Raw genomic sequence first — 17,275 nt, 5'->3', positions numbered from 1 at the left:
CCCCGCACATCCCCCCTGTCAGCCAGCCCACCGGCACCTGCCCTGACTCACTCTCGTCGTTGAGCAGAGCGTGCTCCATCACGGGGCCCGACCTCCTCTCTGGAAGGCAGAGGCCAGGCCAGGTGAGCCTTGGGCCCTCCTCTGCCCCAGCTCCCTGCTTCTGCGGGTGGGGCTGCAGAAGCCTGAGCCCGGGACTGGAAGGGAAGCCCAGCCCGAACACCACCTGCTCACCTGGGATCCCCTTCCCTCCCCAGGCGTGCTCACAACGCCTCGGCCCCCACACGCCCCTGGCCCCCAAGAGGCCTGTCTTACCCTCTCCATCACTCTGGCTCCCTGAGTTCCTGTGGAGAAGAGACAGTAAGGATGGGGGGGCCACTAGGCTCCCCGTTCTGGAAAGCCCTGGTCCCGTGAAGAATGAGGTCGACTGACGAACTTGCGTGGGAGGGTGGGGCATACAAAGGGGGGCAAGGAGGCAGAGCTGGGAGGGTGGGCTGAGTTCACGGGGGAAGGGGACTCTGACCAGCCCCCAGGGGGCACCCCAGGGAGGGTGGGGTGAGGAGGGGCTGGAGCAAAGGCCACCTGGCCTCCTACCCACCTGGCTTTGCCCGAGGCCTTTTCAGGGCCCGATCTGTCGCGGAGACGGCTGTGGTTCCTCGTTTCTGCTGAATCCACCAGGCACCGGGGCTCAACCAGCCACTTGGTGGAGAGAGAGAAGCGCTCAAACTCGGAGGGTGAGATCAGGTAGAAACCTGGTGGGTGGAGAAGCCTGGCAGGTGAGGCCAGCCTGAGTCTCCCAGACCTTGTGGCTGCCAACAGAGCTGCCCCCCCAGAGGGGATTAGGGGCCAGAAGCTCCCGAAGTTCTCTGCCTGAGGAGCCTGGCCTTGACCGGAATACCCCCGACTGCCCTTCCCAGCAGCCCTCGCAGCAGAGCAGGAGCCCCAAACGCAGCCCTGCGGGCAGAGGTCCCGACGTGCCCACCGCCTGCACACCTTGGCCATATTTGGTGAAGACGCAGGAGGCGATGCCGCTGACGTCCTCCCGGCGGATGCAGCTGTACCGCACCTGGGGCTTGAGCAGGGGCAGCGAGACCACCTGGATGTCGCCCAGGTTGGTGAGGACAGCCAGGTGATGTTCCCCGTAGTCCTCGGTTCGACAGCTGCCGAAGCGGGCTGCACTGACCCGCCGCACCCGCGAGCCCTCCAGGGCGGTCAGCTTCAGCTTCAGCCTGGCACTGACCTTGGGCAGCGTGAACACCTAGGGCACAGGGCAGCCAGTCACACCTGCAGCCAGACCAGTTTGCAGAGCTTCATCCAGTCAAACGAGGACTTCCCGCTTCCCTGCCCGATGCTGCCGCTGGGCCTGGCCCTCAGATGTGTGGTCGCTGCACTCAGACTGCGAGGACGCCAGTCCCTGTCTGTGTTTTCTGTCCCTTGCCCAGACACAGGTCCTGCTTCAGTGTCCCCACCACTGACCCTGGGGCCCGGGGGCTCCATCAAGACCCCGCTTCCTTCCTGTGCCTCTGCAGCCCTCATACAGCAACTACAAACACTACGTTAAGTGAGTCCCAGCCATCGTCATTTGTGCTGGGGATTCCCGGGGGACCCCACCTCCTCCCATAAGGCACCTTGAACTGCTCCTCCGACACAACAAGCAGCTGGTGGCTTCCCTGCATGTCGGGGCTCTTTGACAGGTCGTGGGCCACTTCCAGGGGCTCGGGAAGGGGCACACTGTGTCCGTCCAGCACCAGGATCCCCACCACGGGCGCTCGGTGCATTAGCTGGATCTCCTTGGCTGCAGGGACGGAGGTAGGCGACGGGGCTGGTGGTTGGGCGGAGTACGAGGCTGGAGACACCATCCCGCTCCCAGCCGAGGCAGACAAGTGCTCTCCCCCTGGCCAGCACTCACCCTGCTCCGCCCGCACCGGCTCATCCATTCTCCGCTCGGCGGGGGGCACGCGCAGGGCAAAGGCGTAGACGGTACCTCCATTGGTGCCAGCCCACAGCGAGGGGCAGTGGCGGGAGCCTGCCAGGAGGCAAAGGTTTACATCTAACCCCTGGCTCTGGGGGTCAGGGGGAGCCAGGAGACCTGGCTCACTACCTGTGTGACTCCAAGGTCAAGTCAGCAAACTTTCATAAACCTCAATTTCTTCCTCTGTAAAATGGAGCTGCTGTGGGCCCTGCCTACCTCCTGGGTGTAGACGAAAAAGGCTGGGAAGGCTCTCTGACAACCCAGAGCCCCATGCAGATAATCCCAAACCCGGGACAGCTCGGCCCTCGAGATGCAGCAGCAGACAGCCCTCAGCCCACCCATGCCCTGGCAGGAGAAGAGAAACAGCCAGAGAGCTTCTAGAGGGCCTACTGGGTACCAGCAGGCACGTGGCACGTCCCAACGCTCGCAGCCACTCTAGGAGGAAGCTATCCCTCCATTTTACAGGGGGAGAAGCGAGACCCAGAAAGGCTAAGTGACACGTCTAAGGTCACACTTCTAGAGAGTGGTAGAGCCTGGATACGAAGCCAGGGCGATCAGACTCGGAGACCCAGGCACGGGAGGAAAAGGGGCGGGTGAGGGCTCCAGTCTCCCCTTGCTCACAGGGGGAACCCCTCTTAGGGGTGCACCAGCCAGCAGCCTCTGACACGCCCTCACGCCAGAGGGCCCCCCACCTCAAGCTGGCCACTCACTGTCCCGCAGGTAGGTGTCAGCGAAGTAGAGGGTCCGGACAAAGCCCGTGAAGGAGTCCTCCGCTGAGCGGGCCTCGATCTTGCGCTGCACTGGCGCCAGCTCCATGTTCTGCAGGCCAGTCCTCTCTGCCCTGCTGCTCCCCTCCTGCACCTGCAGTCGCGTGGGCCAGGCCTGAGGGTGGGCTCTCTCGCCTTCCTTCCCGGGGGCATCAGATCGCTCAACAGCGAGCCTTCCGGGAAGACTGGCCACGGCCCCTGCCACCGCCTGCCTGGTAATACTGACTGAGGACGTGGCCCTGAGGCATTACACACTTTCACACTTAGGGAAGCCGAGGCACAGAGAAGCAGTGCGACGGATCCGAGGTCACAGGGTTGGTGGGGGTCGGGGGTGGCCCAGAGCCCGTGTCTGTGGCCAAAGCAGGCGGGGCAGGGAGGGGTGGTGGGGACCTGCCGCTGGCTGCTCTGGGCTCTGCCCGGGCTCGTGGCCGGCCCCGGCCTCACCTCTCCTGGAGGGCCAGCAGGCCGCCGCTTCCTGCTGGACACCCGGCTGCGACGTATCCGGCGGAAGGACTGGCGCAGGGACTTCTTTAGGGACTTCACACGGGACAGTGGGCCCTCCAAGGCTAGCTGGTCATTGGGGTGCAGCGTGCACCTGGGGGGACGATGGGCCATCAGCGTGGCCAGGGCCTGAGGGACCTTGCCAATCCAGGCACCAATCCCAGACCCGGCCACCCCGGGAGGTCTGCTCACTTGACAAAGACCTGCCGCCGCTGCTGGTGGTCGAAGAGGCCAAAGCCGTGGCTGGTGCCGAAGGCCACGAGCCGCCACTCGGAGTGCAGGGCCAAGGAGGTGACCACAGCCGGGGGCTGGCACTGCACCAACACAAAGGGCTGGAAGCCAGGCTCGAAGTGCACGGGCCCTGGGCGGGCACACAGGCGCTCGTGCCCCTTCCAGCGGTAGCCCTCCTGGTCCTGCAGCAAGTCGGCCTCCACCTGCTCCACTGCGTGCTCCGCCGCCTCGTCATTCAGCTCCAGCACCAGCACCTGGGCAGGGCGGCAGATGGGCTGAACCACCCCCCGGCACCAAGGGACGGACGGCAGGACCTCAGGGACCCTAACGGCAGGGGCGGCAAAGGACCCAAGATCCACGCCAAGGCCAAGGGTCAGAAGTGCCCAACCTCTGGCTCTTAATCCTGATTTCTGGAGGAGAAAGGCCTCCCTCTAATGGGATCAGGGAACTTCTATTCACTGGGAGAAGTCAGAGCCACAGGGGCAGGTGATGCACCAGGGGGGCGCTCAGGAAGCTGGTTCCTGGCCCTGCTGCCCCCCAAGACTGAGAAGGAAGCTCGTGGGCCTGGACGCTGCCCAAAGTCATCTGATCAGCCCTCCCCACGGCTCCGCACGCCCAGCCTGGCCTGCTACCTGCCCTGCTGTGCCGGCCACAGCCAGGTAGCCACTGTATCTGCAGAGGAAAATCTTCTGGATGCCCAGCCGAGGATCGTCACTGTAGGGGTCGAAAGAGCCCACCTGACAAGGGAGAAGAGCTCCGTGAGGGGCCATAAGCGCCGGACCTGGCCCATCCCCGCCCTCCCTGGTTCCCAGGCTCCGGGCCTCACCTTGCGGAGGGGGGGCCACTCGTCCTCACCCTGGGCACTGAGGCTCTCGTTGGGGTCTGTGTCGGTGAGGAACACCCGTACCGTGCTGAGTTTGTAGAGCAGCCGCAAGCAGACGCCCGAGGCATCCCAGAACCGCACTGTGCCGTCCTCGTGCCTGTGGGCAGAGCCCGCCTGCCGCCCGTGAGAAGGATGCCGGGCCAGAGGTGCCCGGGACTGGCACGCACACCCCCCGAGCTCTGCTCCCACCCCACACATCCCACTAGGCAGGAGAGTACGATCAACGTCACCTACCCCGTGAGCAGCAGGTCCCTCTGGGGTGGGGCCGGGGCCAGGCTGGTGCCACCGTCAATGGGCCACTCCTGGAGGAGATGACGGAGAAGTTCATGGGCGAGCCTGGCTCTGGGCTGGGGCAGGGCTGGGGCCGGGGCCAGACCTACCATGGTGGAGAAGTGTGTGTTCTGTCGGCTGCCAGCAGCGATGATGCGCTCCCACAGCTTCAGGGGGATGTTGGAGACATGGTGGGAGCAGGTGATGGCGGAGCAGTGCAGGGAGGCCAGGTAGGGAGGCTGGACCGGTGGCCAACCAGCCGTCTGCAGGTCAATCACGACCAGCTCCTCCTCAGCCAGCACTACCAGGGCATAGGGGTCATCAAGGGCTGTGGGGACAGACCAAGGGTCAGGGGCTGCAGGAGCCACTGGGAAGCAGTCTGTCCAGCCTGGCCCTGTAGAATCTGAGGCTCTAGGGTTGGAGCCAGGGCACCCACATTTTAAAAGCAAGCTCCAAATCCAACAATGCATAAAAAGAATTATATGCCATGACTAAGTGGGATTTATCCCAGGTATGCAAGGCTGTGTCAACTTTCGAAAAACAATTAATGAAACCCATTGCATCAAGAGGCTAAAAAAGAGAAATCGGGAACTCCCTGGCAGTCCAGTGATTAGGACTCTATGCTCTCACTGCCAAGGGTCTGGGTTCAATTCCTGGTCGGGGAACTAAGATCCCACAAGCCGTGTGGTGTGGCCAAAAAAGAAAAATCACATGATCATAGAGATAGATGCAGAAAAACTATTTGACAAAACCCAACATCCATTTATGATTTAAAAAAGAACTCTCAGTAAACTAGGAATAGAGGGGAACTGCCTCAACTTGATAAAGAATATCTACAAAAACCCTACGGCAGGCTTCCCTGGTGGCGTAGTGGTTGAGACTCTGCCTGCCGATGCAGGGGACGTGGGTTCGTGCCCCGGTCCGGGAAGATCCCACATGCTGCGGAGCGGCTGGGCCCGTGAGCCATGGCTGCTGAGCCTGTGCGTCCGGAGCCTGTGCTCCGCAACGGAAGAGGCCACAAACAGTGAGAGGCCCGTGTACCGCTAAAAAAAAAAAAACAAAAAAACCCAAAAAACCTATGGCTAATGTAATACTTAATGGTGAGAAACGTGAAGCTTTCCCACTGAGATCAGGAACAAGGCAAGGTTGCCTCCTCTCACCACTCATTTTCAAGTACTAGCTAATGCAATAAAACAAGAAAAGGAAATAGAAGGCATACAGATTGGGAAGAAAGAAGTAAAACCGTCTTTGTTCACAGATGACATGATCATCAATATAGAAAATCTAAAAGAATCGACCAAAAACTGGCCCTGGCTCCCACCATACTGTCAGGTAGGAGGAGGGAAGAAGAGGCTGAGAAAGGAGGAAAAGCAGGTTCAGAGTCTCCCTCCAAAGGGCCACTGGTGAGGCTGGGAGAACACAGCTCAGGGTGTCCTGAGCAGGCCTGCCTCCCTCACCTGGAGGCCTCGGGCCTGTCAGGTCAGAGTCATCTAGGGAGGAGGCCCGCCCTCCTGGAGATCTCCCGCCAGGCCTCCTCTCTAGGTTTTGACACCAGCCCTTTCTGGTCTTGCCTGTCACCCAATTTAGAAAGCTGACTCAGGGCTTTCTTGGCCTGGCTGAGTTCCAGGAGACCAGCTCAGCTGGCCCACACTGCTACCTGCCCCACCCCACAAGGAGGGCTTCACCATGTCCAGGCCAGGAGCCCTTTGCCTCAGCCAGGTGGGTGTTAAGCCCAACAGTGCAGATCTGCCCACCTTTGGGCCAAGTCCCAGCTAAGCTGGGGAAGGGCAAAGAGAGCTTGGGGTGGATGGGAGGCATGGCCAGCAAGGACAAGCCACAGGCCAGCAGGGAAGGAGAGGGAGCAGCCTCGGGGACACAAAGAAGAGGTGCAGTGGGACTTAGGGACTCAGGGGTGGCAGCTTTGGGAATGCCTGCAGGCCCTTCCTCTTTGTTTATGGATGGGGGTGGGCCGGATCCCCACACCTCCTGGTGGCCTCCCCTTCACACTCACTCCCGCTCACCTACCAGCCTCAGGGTTCGCCTCAATGAGGACAGTGAAGTCGATGACGCGGGAGGTGAAGTCAAAGGCTGTCTGCTGGCCGTTGTGGATCACTGAGATGCAGTGGCGGTCCCCATAGCTGGCCCGTGGCATGCCGCCCTGGAAGATGGTGAAGGGCAACCTGGCAGGCACAGAAGAGCAGGGGGTGGGCCGCTGATGCCGCCCCAGAAGCCAAGGGCTGAGCCAGCCGTGGGGTGGCCCTGTGACTGGCCTCTGCAGCAGGGCCTGGCATGAGGGCTGGCCTCAGTGTAAGTGCTCACTCAAGGTTCCCAGGAGGGGCTGGAGCAGACCCCCGTCTCTTCCCAACTCAACAGCCCTGGAGAACTTGGGGGCCGGCAGCGGAGCATGCGGGCTGCAGGCTTTGAGTCTCTGCCACCACTCCCGTTTCAGCCAGAGTGCCCTCTGTCCCCCTTATCTGCTTATACATCAGGTCTCCCTGTATGATTCTGTTTGAGGAAACAGGTCCAATCCTAAGACAGAGTTTAGAACCTGCTGATCTGAATCATCTCTCCAGGAGGGTGGAAGGGGAAGAATGGGAATGAGTTTTCAGGAATTAGTCGGAGAGAGGTATGAACAGCACCCCCCTCCCTTCCCTGGAGACCCGGATATGAGACCTAAAGGCAGTCACTAGGCACCATCTCCCCCAGGCAGAGGTTTGAGCAGCCTTTCCAGCTCCCCAGGAAAGCTCTAGAAAGGGAACAGGACAGAGCACTGATACCTACCCCTGCTTGGTGGTCAGCCAGAAGATTTTGGTAATAGCTTTGCAAGGAAAAGGGCCTAAAAGAAAAGGAAATACCTTGAACGGCCCTCCCGCTCTCAGAGGCCCGCGGGTCTGCAGCACAGATCCCGCAAACCTGCGGAGCAGATCTAGGCTCGGGAGTCTTGCTGTGAGCAGTTCCCAGAGAAAGTCACAGTGCGTGTCAGAAAACCCGCTGTGTGGCTTCGGACACAGCCTTCACCATCTCTGGGCCCCAGGTTTTGCTTCTATGAGTTGGACACCTACACCTGAAAGCGGGAGAGACCGACTGGGGCCAGAGGGGACAGCGCCTTGCTCACTGGAAGGCGGTCCCAGGTGGCGGGCAGAGCACTGACCGTAAGGCACACAGCTGCGCAGGGGCTCCGGTTGCAGGGTGTCACTGGACACGGGCCACTGGCAGTAGCTGCCGTCAGAATGGCAGCTGACAATCAGATGGCCGTCCCGCTGCCAGCAGACGCTCTCCAGTTGCTTCACGGTGGGAAAGGAGAGAGAGTGCGCGAAGGCTGGGATCAGGGGTGCGGCTCCATCGCCTGCACCCCCAGGCCTCAGACGGGGGCTGGATGTGTTGTGTGGGGCCTGGGAGAGCCATGTGGCACCCCTACCTGGCTGCTGAGGAAATGACAGAGCACACAGCTGCCCTGTAGGTCCCAGATGACGACAAGGCCCCGGCTGTAGCCAACGAGGATCTGCTTGGGGTCCCGAGGATGTTCCCGCAGAGCCTCCACCATCTCAAATGCCCGCCTGTGGCGGACCTCCTCTGGCAACCTGGGCGAGGGGAGCACCGTGAGCCCACGTCACCGTCCACCGATGGGGCATGGCTGAGAGCATGGCACAGCCATGCCCGGCATCCCCGAAGCAGCGGGCACGGAATGCACCAGCATGGAAAGGCTGCCAGGATACATCATCAAGGGGAGAGAGAAGCAACGCATAGAACAGGGCAGCGATAGAGAAAACCCCGTAAGGATGCAAACGCAGGTGGCACAACTATAAGGAAAAGCAAGGAAGTGGTTTCCAGAAAAGTCGATGTGGTGGTTGCCTCTGGGGGAGGGAGGGAGCTGTGACAGAGAAGGGCAGGTGGGGGACCCCGGGGGGCTGGCAAAATTTTGTGTTTGCCCAGAGTTGGCTGCAGAGACGCTCACTTAACAAGAATCCACTAAACTGTACCTTCAACCCTAGTGCATTCTGGCAAGGTGTTGGTGTTTCATAAAAAAAAAAGAAAGTTTTTAAGACCTACAAAACAAAACTCTCTATATCAGTTGGCCTGGCCTTGAGCCTTGACCCCCCTCCTCCTTTTCTGGGCCTGGAATGCTGATGCGAAATTTGGAGGTGCTACACCAACAGAAGACCGTGAGGTGGCAGGCACAGGACAAAACGCCAATACCGAGCAGGGCGAGTAGGAAATGGAAACAGCCTGGATCCCAAGGGCATTTCTACGCTCAAACCCAAACCAAACCCTCTACATTTAGAACAAGATTTAGACCAACAGGAGGGGTTCCCAGGGCACCCAGGCTGGGAAAGCCCAGCAGGGGCTCCTCCTCGACTAGACTCCCACCGGTGCGGGTACGGTGGGCACTGGTACCGCCACACACTGAGGAGCAGGTCCTTCCACTGTCCTGCCCACAGGCCAGGCGCCCCGGCTGAGCACCAGCTGGGCCTGCCACCCTGTAGACAGTCCTGCTCTGACCATGGTCACGCTGCCCTGACTCTACCATGCCCAGTGCTCAGAAGGACCCGGCCCCAAGCAGGAATCCTCCCAACCCAGCAATGCCCAGCCCTGCTTGACCATCACCCGGGGCCTGACGACTATGAGTGTTACAAGCCTGGTCCAGAGCCCTTAGGAAGGTCGGGCATGAAGCAGCTCCACAGCCCAGCACACTGGCCTCCTCCCTGACCTTTTTTTTTTTTTTTTTTTTTGTGGTACGCGGGCCTCTCACTGTTGCGGCCTCTCCCGTTGCGGAGCACAGGCTCCGGACGCGCAGGCTCAGCGGCCATGGCTCACGGGCCCAGCCGCTCCGCGGCATGTGGGATCTTCCCGGACCGGGGCACGAACCCGTGTCCCCTGCATCGGCAGGCAGACTCTCAACCACTGCGCCACCAGGGAAGCCCTCTCCCTGCCCTTCTTCACTGCAGAACACTCCACGGCCATCAACCTGGCTCCCGTGGGCTCCTGCTGGACTCCTCCATCCCCTCCTGTTTTGGGCCCTGGCCCCCCTCCACACCCAGACCTGATCTGACTCCCTCTCTCCCACGGACACCACCATTAACGAGCAAAGATTCTGAAACGATCTCAAGAAACCTACAGGTCGTGGCCGCCGGGGATTCGGGGCCATGGAGCCTGCATGCAAACGAACGTGTGGCAGAGACTCCGAAGCACAAGCACCAGCAGAAGCTGATGCAGGGAGGTCTGGGCCCGTCTGCCCCCCTGTGGAGCCCCGGGGCTCTGAAAGAGGCGGTATCCGTGCCAAGAACGCTGGACCGAGAGTTGGTATTGTTGCACAATCATTTTGAGCCTTGTTTTCCTTTTAAATGAGGTGACAAGTTACTCCAAGACCCCTTTTAGTGCTGGGATGCTAACTCTTTTTTGGGGGTGAGATTCTCAATTGGGGGGACAGGTGGAGGAGAGCTGAGAGTCTGTCCTCCCATCCCTACAGACCTCCCAGGAGAGAAATCATAAGCTCCTGAGGCATAACCGGGATGGAAAGGAGAAGGCCACTCGAGGGGACAGGTTCCTTAGGGCACGAGGGTCTCCGGGCCTGGGGCTCACCGCTGCAGCACAGCATCTGAGCTGATCGTCTGGTCCTCCAGCGCGCGGAAAGCCGGCAGCTGCACCACGAACACACTGCCGCTCTCGGTGCCCAGGTAGAGCAGCTGGCAGGAGGAATGCGGCAGGACCACGGTGATCTGCGTGGCACTGGGGGAGGCCCTGCAGAGGGAATGATGGCCCGTGAGCTGGCCCTGCCCAGGCAGGGGGGACCCACAGATAGGATCCCCCACTCCCTCAGCGGCCCCAGGGAAGGCCATGCCTGCGGTGGGGAAGCAGGCCGGTGAGGTCCTTTGATGGGGTCCAGCTACTCAGGCCCGGACAAACATACTGTTTTTTTTTCTGCCGAGACAGGAGACAGATGGCAGAGAGCTGAGGCTAAGAAGCAGAAAAAAATCCCTTGGCGCCTCCCACGTAGGGGATGGGGGGAGGCAGGCCACAGCCCTGCCAGCTCCTCCCAGGGCACCCTGGAGTTGGTGCATGGGTCAGGCTGGCTAGGAGAGCAAGAAGACTGAGTTCTTACCCTGGGGGGCCACGCAGCGTGAAACTCTCATCTTCCTGCAGCTCCGACACCCCGCCTTTGACCTTCAGGCTCCACAGGTGCAGGCTGTTGTCGTCCAGCAGGGTGACCAGCTGGCACTAGGCAGGAAACGGGGCAGAAGCGTGCTGTCTCGTTAACCAGGGAGGGACAGCATTCACCGTGACCTTTACACACTGGGGCGGCCCAGCCTGTGCGGGTCATTTCCAAGAGCCCCAGAACCAAGAGACCCCCGGCTCCTGTTAGGGTGGCCGTGAACCGCAGCTGGGGAAAGGCGGGTTTGTCCCGGGTCCTCCCATCAGCACCAAACCCAGGGCCACCAAACGACTGCCTTTCCATACGTCCTTTCTGGAAGATGGGGAAGTAAGAAGGGCGCGGGGGCAGGGGGGCCTCACCTGGCCAGGCAGGAAGTGGATCTGCACTACTGCATTGTTCTCAAGGTGCAACCCCATGAACTCCACCCCTGGGGCACCGTAGCTGGGAGTAGCAGGCTCAGGAAAAGCTCCACAAGGCGGGACCCCACCCCTCGGCCTGCCCGCTGGGCCCACGTGGCAAGTAGGGGGCCTGCCCTGAAGGCACCGGGCCAGTAACCTGACCCCTGAGGGTAAAGCGAGCCAACCAGGGAGAGCTGTCGCAGCCAGGAGGGGTGAAGCATTATCCTGGCAACTGTTAGGCTGTTCACTGTACCCCTGTCCCCCCCCCACTGAAACCCATAACCTGAACTGCAACAGACTGTCAGCTACCACGTGGTGGCACCTGTGAGAAGACGCACAGGGCACCCGTGGGCCCACCTACGGCAGCCATGGCCGTGAGCCTTGGTGCTGAGAATCGTAACCAGGATATGGCCGTGGCCTGGCAATGATTAACCACCTAAGGGAGGGCTGAGTCGGTGGAAGCCGGGCCTCTGCCCTCCTGTGCTGCTGACTTGCACCCCCAGGCTCCCTGCACCTGCCCTGCAGCGGTGGAGGGAGTTACAGCTTTACTGGAGGAGGTGGCGGCGGCTGGGCTCTCCACGGGTGGTCCCCCACCTCCCAATTCCCTTAGGTCCCACCCTCGCTCACCCTGGGGGCTCAGGCCAGATTCAGGGGTGGGACTCCCAGACGCGTAGCGCAGCCTAGGCCAGAGGACCCAAGCAGCGATTCCCCATCCTGGGACCTGTGGGCTTGCCTCTGAAATGGACCCACTGGACCACGTCCAGCCTCAGGCCAGGGAAGGACCGTACCCACCAACTAGGAGTCCACTCTCCTCTCCGGTGTGTGTGTGTGTACGCGGGGTGTGTGCAGGGTCGGGGGTAGAATCTGGAAGAGCATCTGGCTTAGCACAGCTCCTCTAACCCAAGGCCACCCCGTCTCTGGTTTGGACTGAGCCCTGGGCCCAGTCTACTGATCCTTTGGAGGTGGGGCCCATCCCCGGCCTCCACTTACTGCATTCGGGGCTGACTCCTAAAAGGGTATTTGGAACGTCCCGGGAACAAGAGGGGTCATCTGCAACTTGCTTTTCTATGGAGAGTTGGGGGAGTCCTTCCTGAATCTCACCAATGCCAAGGCCCCTGGCCCTTCCAGGGCATCCCTGGGTGGGAGCTGGGAGAACGGAAAGGATACAGCTTGATGGCTCCGGAGCGGGTGCCAATGGCCAGGATGCGCAGAGAGGGGCTGTAGCCGAGGGCGCTGGGCTGGTGCGGGAAGCCATGCTCCACCGTCTGCAACGAGAACCAGGCGGGCATGGGCCTGTAGACACGTCCCCTCTGCCCCTCCATGGCCGGGGGCAGGGGGTCAGTGCCGGAGGGAGGAGCCGCAGCAGAGAGCCACCCCCAGCAGGAAGAAGGAATTCAGTCTCGTTCAGGTGCCCACCCGGACCCACCTGGGCCCCACCCTCAGTCCATTCCTGACCCGGTCCTTGGCCACCTGATGCTCCCTGGGAGCGCATTCTCCCGGGACACCGTGCTGGCCCCTTGCTCTCCAGGAACTCTGACCTGGTTCCTCCACCACCCGTACTGTGGGCCACCCACCCAGCCCTCCTGCAGGAGTGCGGGGGAAGCTCCGGGGGGCTGGCACAGGAGAGGCACCAGGTGGCTCAGGAAGCCCAGCTGCACTGCAGCTCCAGGCGGGCCCCTGGGGTCCGACGGAACCCACAGCTGCCCTTCCCGACTCTGGGCCACCCGAGGCTCCTCCAGCACTGAACATTTGCTCTGTCTCAAGTGCCTCGTTGCCACTATGAGTTCCCTTCCACCATCTTCCCAGGGAGGAAGCTTCTGGAGTGTTGTTGCAGACACATGCCTTGGCTCAGTTCTTCTTATAGAAATACACATTGTAGAAAACTTGGAACATATAAAGGAGTTTGAAAAAGAAGACAAAATCACCCACACTCCCCAAACTGGAGTAACCCTTCCTAACAAGGGTGTGTATCCGACTGTAAGCGTGTATGGGCCTATACTTAAAAACAGACACCTCAGAGAAAGACAAATACTGTATGATATCACTTATATGTGGAATCTAAAAAATACAACAAGCTAGTGAATATAACAAAAAAGCAGCAGACCCACAGATATAGCGAACAAACTAGTGATTACCAGGGGGAAGGGTATTAAAATTTTTTTTAGATTTTGGGACTTCCCTGGTGGTCCTAGTGGTTAAGACTTGGCACTTCCACTGCAGGGGGTGGAGGTTCAATCCCTGAACTAAGATCCTGCATGTAGCGCGGTATGGCCAAAAAAAAAATTATATATGTATATATATATATGTATATATATATATATATATAATTTTTTAATGTTTTAAATAAAAAATATGAATAAAATAAAAACATATAGGAAAGGACAAAAAAAAACCCCCAGAGACCTATCTGGGACCATGCCACATGAATATACATACAGACACATAGCTCTGTGGTCTGTCTGTCCACCTATAGCCAGCCCAGGCTGTTAAAAGCAGTAAAATGACTTTTATTTTTCATTTTCGTCGCACGGTATCGGTATGGCTTGCAGGATCTCAGTTTGCCAACCAGGGATTGAACCCGGGCCACGGGCAGTGCCGAGTCCTAACCACTAGACCACCAGGGAACTCCCTAAAACGACTTTTAAACGGCTGAAGAATATTCCTCAGGGGGAGGTGCCCTAACGCACCAGGCCTCTGTTATTGAACATTTACTTTGTTTTCAGAGGTTTTGTAATTGCCAGTTGCATCGATGACTATTCTTGGGCTCCAGTCTCTGCCTGCAACTCAGTATTTCCTTAGGCAGGTGTCCCAGGGGTGGAATTACAGATTAAAGAGGTATGGATGTAAGCACTAGAGATTGAGATTGACAAACCATCTTCGGGAAGGTTTTCGGTTGTTTCTCAGTCAGCTAACCCCACTCTGCCCCACCCCATCCAACCCGCCAGGGGATAATGAACCTGTAGAGCTATAGATTCGAGCAGGACAGAGGATGCCAGCCAGCGATTTCAAAGTTTGTGGTTTTTTTTTTAAACCATGGAGACTGCCCTGCAGAAAAAGGGTGTCCCAATGAGGCAGCTCTCCTTAGGCCCAAGGCTCTACTCTGGGCTTCACTTGGCCTCCAAGGAGCAGAAACAGATAAGTCCTGGTGACAGCTGGAGCGACAGCTTAGCAGACCCAACTGCTTTGCTGCCTGCCTGCCCACCCAGGCCAGTGGCTCGTGGAAGAGGGGCCCTGTGCTGGGGTTGGCCCAGGGATGAGAGCTCCAAAGAGTGCCTATTCTGGGGACACGTAGGTGTGAGGGCCCCACAGGCTTGGTTCTCTGCCAGGAACACAGTCTGCCCTGCAAATGGCTGTACCTGGAAGGGTCAGCTGGGAGGGCAGCAGCACACCAGCAGGAAGCCCCCCCCACCCCCCCCCAGGTTTCTGTTCAGCTGCAAATGGCTGTACCTGGAAGGGTCAGCTGGGAGGGCAGCAGCACACCAGCAGGAGCCCCCCCCCACCCCCCCCCAGGTTTCTGTTCAGCTATGTAAAAAATGCAGAGCCTGGAAAAGCCTTGGGGAGATAGCAGGGTATCTGGAATGTAAACATTTCCCAGGAAAAGGAGGGCAGGGCTCCTGACTCGGTGTGGGACGAGCTTCCCCAGGAGCCCCCACTAGGCCTTGGCTGGCCCCAGGCTGCTGGGGCCTCGGGAAGTCAGAGGCCCGAGCTCCAGAGAAGGTTCCTGGGATGACAGCATTCTCCCATCATCCCCAGCAGCCGCAGCTCAGGACGACAGTGTCTGGAATTTGGAGGACTCTGGGGGAAACACCCAGCAGGAGCCTGGTGGCCAGTATAACAGCCACAAGCCGTGTGTAGATCCTGAGCACTTGCAATGTGGCAAGTGCCACAAAGGAACTGAACTTTTAATTTTATTTAATTTCTATTAACTTAAATTCAAGGATGGACCCTTAACTCAGTAATTAGAAAACTTCCCAGGTATGTTCTTGGGTTCCAAAGGAACAGGGGCTGGAGTCAAGCAGACCAAAGCTTTGAATCTCCTCTTTCAACTGTAAATCTTCCAAACTCTAAACATAGATCACATATTCCTAAAGAAAATTTAATGGCCAAATTGAGATGTGCTGTAAGTAAAAAATGTACCTTTGTATTAACAACAACAAAAAAATACTAAGAAAAAAATCTAATATCTATTGACTGCATGTTGAAACAATAATATTTTGGATATATTGGATTAAACAGAATATGTTATCAAAATAATGTTACTTGTTTAAAAAATTTTATAATGCGCTTCTACAACATTTTAAATTACATATGTCTCATATTATATTCCTATGGGACCGAGGTGCTACCCTAGACATTTTTACCTCGGGCATCAGCAGGAAAGTCAAGCCAAAGAGAAAACAGTCTGCAGCTTTTTGCCAGGTGCTCAGGCCACACGTTATCCTATCAACTGGCAGCTGGCAGGAAGTTCTCCTAACATCTCACCTGAGTCATACCTGCTGCGGATCAGCTCTTTTCCCTAACCCAGAGGGAGACACAGGTCAGGCCCACCGTTCAGTCACTCATACTCATTCCTCATTTCTTCAGGGTCCTGAGGACACTGTGCCACCCCTCACTCCCGAACCACCTTCCTTTCCATAGGCTGGTTTAGAAAGAACAGGAACTGAGTCAGGCCCACGAAACTTAGAATCCCCAATACCACTTAAAAGGTGACAGGACGAGCTGCTTTGCCTCATTTCACGGTAACCGGGATGATGCGAAGGACTGCGCTGAGTGGGGCTGTCCTTGGCTCCAACAAGACGAGCCTCGGGACAACCACCTGACCGCCGCTGGAGGGCTCAGCTGGCCTCAAGGCGCACACAAGCCTTGCCTTCCTTCAAAGGTTCTCCCTCATGCCTTCCTTCAAAGCTTCTCCCTCATTCCCTCATATCCCTCAGGGCATCTTCTCCAAGTTGACCAAGGCTCCCTCAAAATCAAAATAAGGGGAGGGAACTTCATGGTGACCCTAACTGGCTGGGGCCAAGAGGGTGGATTCAAATGTAAATAGCGTGGTGACAGGGGATTCCCCAGGTCCTAGAGGGGAAGCGACCCGGCTTCAACATGCAAATAAGACCCACAATCCCTGAATGAGGCAACATGATATGACGTAAAGCGAGTCATGAGGTCAGGAAACTGGTCAAGAAAGGAGGTGCGGGGACCCCAGGCCAGTTACGAGAAGCCCAGGGGGTCTTGCTGGGAATGAGGAAGGGAGTGATTTGGATATGGGGAGAGAAGAGAGGTCAGTTAATTGAGGGGAACGGGGAGGAGCTGGACGCCCAGGGCCCGAGAAGCCTGGGGGAGCAGGAAGTTTCCACGAGGCCCCTCTGCCTGCGCTCCGGCTGCCTCCCAAGGTGGGGTGCCCTTCCCATCCCCTGGTTCCCCCTCCCTCCGACTCCTAACAGCCTTTTAAGACGTGGTTCCCCCCACTGGAGCAGCAGGTCCACGTGGACAGGGACCCCTCCAGGCTGGTTTAGGGTTTAGGCACAGTTCCAGGACCCCGGAGCGTAGAAGGTATCTGACCTCCCTTAAAGAAAGCAGCCCCCGGGACACAGGAGGCACTCAGCCCCAGGGGGGTCCTGCTGTGGACTTCCAAGGCACACAGCGACCCCGATCAGCCCTCCGCCCAGGACAGCGGGCCCGGGTTCCAGGGCTGGCCCTCCCAGCCAGAGACCCCAGCCGCCTCCAGCTCAGGTTCAAGCTAGGAGGCTGACCAAAGTGGGGTGTCCTCCCCTACCTCCTGAGCTCAGCATCCAGCCTACCTGGCACTGCCCCCACCCTGCTACCTGGCTCAGGTGACCTCTGCCAAGGGAAGAGAGAACAATGAACTCTTTTGACAGAGAGCTGGGAAAGCAGAGATTTCTGGGAGCCGCCCAACAGCGACATTAGCCCGGTGTGGGAGAGAGAGAGCCCGTCTGTCTCACACCGGCTCCGGGACCCCATTTCAGGTTCCCGGAAGGGAGACGGCAAAGGTGGTTTGTCTGAGAGCGAGGGGGCCCTTCGTCCTGCCCCCAGCAAGGGGGGACCCTGTCCAAGATGGAGGGCTGAGGAGTCCCTAGCACTTGCTGGGGG

The 17,275-nt window shown here is 58.7% G+C and overlaps 1 protein-coding gene across 8 annotated transcripts in view; it reads right to left on the bottom strand.

Moving 5' to 3' along the window:
• Positions 1-17,275, bottom strand: part of LLGL2 (LLGL scribble cell polarity complex component 2) — a 33,560-nt gene that overhangs the window by 983 nt on the left and 15,302 nt on the right. For 5 of the 8 annotated variants that reach the window (XM_024760948.1, XM_024760954.1, XM_024760950.1 and 2 more), the window contains 20 exons: positions 12,338-12,435; positions 11,132-11,213; positions 10,722-10,837; positions 10,202-10,360; positions 8,040-8,202; positions 7,773-7,905; positions 7,403-7,457; positions 6,647-6,801; positions 4,586-4,949; positions 4,295-4,448; positions 4,101-4,205; positions 3,430-3,722; positions 3,181-3,331; positions 2,680-2,830; positions 1,907-2,023; positions 1,626-1,792; positions 991-1,255; positions 596-749; positions 313-341; positions 52-99 (listed from right to left, as the gene is read on the bottom strand). In XM_024760948.1, coding sequence (XP_024616716.1) covers positions 52-99; positions 313-341; positions 596-749; positions 991-1,255; positions 1,626-1,792; positions 1,907-2,023; positions 2,680-2,830; positions 3,181-3,331; positions 3,430-3,722; positions 4,101-4,205; positions 4,295-4,448; positions 4,586-4,949; positions 6,647-6,801; positions 7,403-7,457; positions 7,773-7,905; positions 8,040-8,202; positions 10,202-10,360; positions 10,722-10,837; positions 11,132-11,213; positions 12,338-12,435 — 2,959 coding nt within the window. Of the gene's footprint in view, positions 1-51; positions 100-312; positions 342-595; positions 750-990; positions 1,256-1,625; positions 1,793-1,906; positions 2,024-2,679; positions 2,831-3,180; positions 3,332-3,429; positions 3,723-4,100; positions 4,206-4,294; positions 4,449-4,585; positions 4,950-6,642; positions 6,802-7,402; positions 7,458-7,772; positions 7,906-8,039; positions 8,203-10,201; positions 10,361-10,721; positions 10,838-11,131; positions 11,214-12,337; positions 12,436-17,275 lie in introns of those variants that run through there. The other 3 variants (XM_024760953.1, XM_024760955.1, XM_024760956.1) reach the window with 2 other exon arrangements.

The sequence above is a fragment of the Neophocaena asiaeorientalis genome, unplaced genomic scaffold, assembly GCF_003031525.2.
Source record: "Neophocaena asiaeorientalis asiaeorientalis breed wild unplaced genomic scaffold, Neophocaena_asiaeorientalis_V1.1 scaffold30, whole genome shotgun sequence".
Lineage (NCBI taxonomy): Eukaryota > Metazoa > Chordata > Mammalia > Artiodactyla > Phocoenidae > Neophocaena > Neophocaena asiaeorientalis.
Note: the sequence above shows the minus strand (reverse complement) of the source record. Positions and strands in the feature narration are given on the sequence as shown.